Source organism: Populus euphratica, unplaced genomic scaffold, assembly GCF_000495115.2.
Source record: "Populus euphratica unplaced genomic scaffold, PopEup_1.0 scaffold46.1, whole genome shotgun sequence".
NCBI classification, from domain to species: Eukaryota; Viridiplantae; Streptophyta; class Magnoliopsida; order Malpighiales; family Salicaceae; genus Populus; species Populus euphratica.
Window position 1 is genome coordinate 1,435,773 of NW_011499852.1, and position 4,008 is coordinate 1,439,780.

At 34.7% G+C, this 4,008-nt stretch overlaps 1 protein-coding gene across 1 annotated transcript; it reads left to right on the forward strand.

The window, feature by feature from the left end:
* The first annotated feature begins 372 nt into the window (after nucleotides 1-372).
* On the forward strand, nucleotides 373-2,876 carry LOC105121806 (Amino acid dehydrogenase family protein). Its single transcript, XM_011020608.1, has 5 exons — nucleotides 373-690; nucleotides 773-1,101; nucleotides 1,680-1,916; nucleotides 2,034-2,201; nucleotides 2,432-2,876. The coding sequence occupies exons 1-5, from the start codon at nucleotides 495-497 to the stop codon at nucleotides 2,600-2,602; spliced, it is 1,101 nt and encodes a 366-aa protein (XP_011018910.1). The 5' UTR covers nucleotides 373-494; the 3' UTR covers nucleotides 2,603-2,876.
* Nucleotides 2,877-4,008: the final 1,132 nt, after the last annotated feature.

Genomic DNA, 4,008 nt, shown 5'->3' on the forward strand with positions numbered 1-4,008 from the left:
ATGCCAGATTGCTAATCTTTCAAGGTTGCAGGTCATCAGATTGGTAAGTAAATCCTCTCTTCCTGCAAACTCTAAACAAAATTAAAACACAAAGAGAAAAAAGAAAAAGAAAGAGAGAGCTCAAATCTCTGTAAAGGAAAAGGAGAACTATCATCTCACAAAAAAAAAAAAAAAACAACAAACCACCTTGGCATGCAATCAGTGCTGGCCTGGAGATCATATATACTCAAGTTTGGGAAATATGGGCCTCAAGCAGCAAATAGTATTGGAGTGGGAAATGGCCCAGAAGCCCAAAACTCTATTTTCCTAGACCCTGGAGAAGAAAAGCCCAGTTGGAGTCACTGGCTGCAGCAGTAGTGGGTGACATGTCAGTCAGTCATAAGCTAGCTTTTCTTCTAACAAAAAGATTGATCGTCGCCATCAAAGTGAAAATGAGGTTTAGGGTTTAGGTTCAAGCGCATCCCAGCTGAGAGTGGTAGAAGACGAAGACGACGATGATGATAGTGAGGAGGACAAGTGTTTTTATTAACATTATCGGCCAAAGAGTAAATAACAATTGCTTTACAACATCATCATCATCATCATCATCATCAATAAGTAGCAGCCCAATTCTTAAGTTTCCTTCATCTCTACTCTCTCTTGACCTCCCTGACATTTGGCCTCCATCATCCCCACCAATCAAGAACTGTTGTTAGTCATTTTCCCTATCTTTTTCAATAAATAGCTAGAAAGAAATTAAATCTCTATTAATTCTGTTATTTTAAATACACAGGCACAGCTAAGGACCACCCTTCTTCTGCTCTTGTAATTGATGGCAAGTTGATTGCGGATGAAATAAGGTTCAGAATTGCTGAACAGGTTAGGAGGATGAAGGATTACGTTGGAAAAGTTCCTGGCTTGGCAGTAATTCTTGTGGGCGACCGAAGGGACTCTCTTACATATGTTCGCAACAAGGTTAGAGCTTGCGAGGATGCTGGAATCAAGTCTCTTGTCACACAGTTCCCCCAAGATTGTAAACAAGATGATGTTATTCATGCTTTGTCCACGTTTAACGAGGACCCATCTATTCATGGTATTCTTGTGCAGCTTCCTCTGCCCCAAGTAATTTTCACTCACCATCATTGTAATGCTTTGGCTGTTTTATGCTTTCATTCCTGACTCTGGTGCGAATACATGGATCCCACACTTATCCCTATATTTGGCTTCCCTTCCCTGTGATTGAAAATCTTAGTAATATTTTGAGGTTCATTATCATCTAGTAATGCCGGATTTTGGTGCCAATACATGTTGCTTTGTCCTTTCATATTTCCCATGTCAAAGTAATTTGTTTTGAAGAGTAAGCGGTCTACTACTTTGAAGTTTGTACCTTGGAATGATGATGATGATGATGATGATCTCCATGTCACACCTAATGCATTTTGCTGTAAGATATTTGATTACTCCATGTTACACCTTAATGCATTTTGCTGTAAGATATTTGATTAGGTGTACAAAATTCCTCACAACAGCATAATGAATTTATTTTTACTATGGGATATCTAATACCAGACAATAGCATTTTGTGATAGTTGGTCATGTTAGCTACTCATATAGCATTGAAATAGTTCAGGATTTTATGCAAGCCTATTTGAGAAGTTGGTGTTCTATGGATGACTTAAAACATTTGTACTATGGGCCAGCATTTGGACGAGGGGAAGATTTTGAATGTGCTCAAGTTAGAAAAGGATGTGGATGGCTTCCATCCACTCAATATGGGGAACCTTGCAATGAGAGGAAGGCAACCGTTGTTCATCCCATGCACTCCAAAGGGTTGCATTGAGCTATTAATCAGGTCCAGTGTTGAAATAATGGGAAAGAATGCCGTGGTTATTGGGAGAAGCAACATAGTTGGACTGCCCATATCCTTGCTGTTGCAGGTACTCCATGTTTGCTATAATTAAATCCTCGTCTTAATCAGCACTTTCACTGTTTCTTTTTGGGACAAATAATTACTTGCATTGTTTTATTAATAGTTCATTGAAAATGTTTTGTAGAGGTATCACGCGACTGTCACCATTATACATGCTTTCACAAAGAATCCAGAGCAGATTGCAAGGGAAGCGGACATTATTGTTACTGCTGCTGGAGTGCCCAATCTGGTCCGTGGCAATTGGTTAAAGCCTGGTGCTGTTGTTATTGATGTAGGAACTTTCCCAGTGGAGGTAAATATTCCAACTTCTTTCTGCTTGTATTTTGTCAAAGGCTAGCATATATTTTCAATGGACGAACAGCATTTTGTGGTTAAACCATTCTAAAGAAACAACCATTAATAAGTTCTTTCATTAATTTTTGACAACCAAATGGGACAAGGCCAGTAATTGATGTGCAATTCATTGTGGGGAGGCAGTTGTTTTTATAGATATTTTACAGATTTGGACATATTGGTGGGCAGGACCCCAGCTGTGAGAATGGCTACCGTCTCATTGGAGATGTTTGCTATGAAGAAGCATCGAAGGTGGCGTCAGCCATTACTCCCGTGCCTGGAGGAGTTGGACCCATGACAATCTCCATGCTTCTCTCAAATACTCTGGATTCTGCCAAGCGGGCTTATGACTTCACTTGACCACTTAAGTTTATTTTTGCGTTGCCTTTCTATCATCATATTTGTTTTAACCACCATGAATGATATTTTGAGGAAAGGTTAATCAAGACACTCATACTGGCTGGTTGCATCCTTTCAAGCTTAACCACGTGCCATTCAAACGTGATTTCTTTTATTCAGCTTAAGAGGAAGCAAAGATTATCTCCAGTCTTTTAGCAAGTGGCCTGTGTTTTTTTTCCTCCGTCGAAGATGGATAGATGTTCACTTATTCAACAATGAATTCAAGATTGTCTTCTACGTATTTGTTGGGACCCAATCTTGAAGTAAAGATACTGATCAGAATCAAGATTCCTGCTTATAGTTCATTTAAAACGTTTGAGGTATAAATTGTATTTTTAAAAAATTTAATTTTTTTTTTTATGTTTTGGATTGTTTTAAAATATTATTTTAATAAAAAAATTATTTAAAAAAATAATTAGAATTATATTCCCAAACAGGTGGCCTTGCCTCTTCTACACCCGTGCCTAGTCTGACAGTACCTGCTACACATTTGCAGAGACACTAAGGTGTGTTTGGTTACGATTTGCAGCTTCAATGACGACGTCAGCATCACCTTCTAGAATAACTTTCTGAATTCCTATGAGCGTGTTTGCAAAGGTAATTAAAATATTTTTTATTTAAAAAAGTATATTAATAATTTTTTTAGTTTTAAAAAATTACTTTTGAGATTATTATATTAAAATAATTTTAAAATATTAAAAATATATTAATTTAAAATAAAAAATTTAATTACCTTTGCATTTTTAAAGTATAGTATCACTCAGGTTCATATATGCTCTACATAATACAACCACTTCATCCAATTCTCAAGCTTCAACCATGATAGTGTATGATCTTTAATGTGTTTATCTCAATTAAAAAAGACTTTAAAATTTAAAATTAAAATTTTAAGTTATCTAGTGTAAACTTGAAATTTAGTACCAAATCTATTTTTATAATTTAAAATTTATATTATAGAGTTATACAAGTATTAATATAATTAAATTCACTTTCACTTAAACAATAATTCAACTGAAAAAAATAATCACATAATAATTATATCTATGAATAACTTGAATATGAATCTAACACAAATTCAATAACTTAGTAAATGAATAGTTATATTCATAAAGTGATTTATATTTTTATTATATCTATGAATTGAAATTCCTGGATAATGGAATATTTTTTTGATATTTCTAATTTATAGAGTTGAAATTACTAATATGTTGATTATAAAAAAAATTATAAACCTACTTGATTATTGCCTACTATTATATTGTTTTTAGAGTTATCGCCTATAGAATTGCTGTCAATAAACTATTGTTTATTAGTTATTATCAACAGGTTTTGAAAATACTATGAACTTGATTAAAATGCAATACAAT

What these genes read in the sequence shown, in the direction of transcription:
- LOC105121806 (XM_011020608.1), top strand. Translation starts at nt 495, where the DNA reads ATGATGATAGTGAGGAGGACAAGTGTTTTTATTAACATTATCGGCCAA. An exon ending in TGCAGCTTCCTCTGCCCCAA is followed by an intron (nt 1,102 to 1,679) that starts GTAATTTTCACT and finishes ACTATGGGCCAG; the next exon opens with CATTTGGACGAGGGGAAGAT. An exon ending in CCATATCCTTGCTGTTGCAG is followed by an intron (nt 1,917 to 2,033) that starts GTACTCCATGTT and finishes AATGTTTTGTAG; the next exon opens with AGGTATCACGCGACTGTCAC.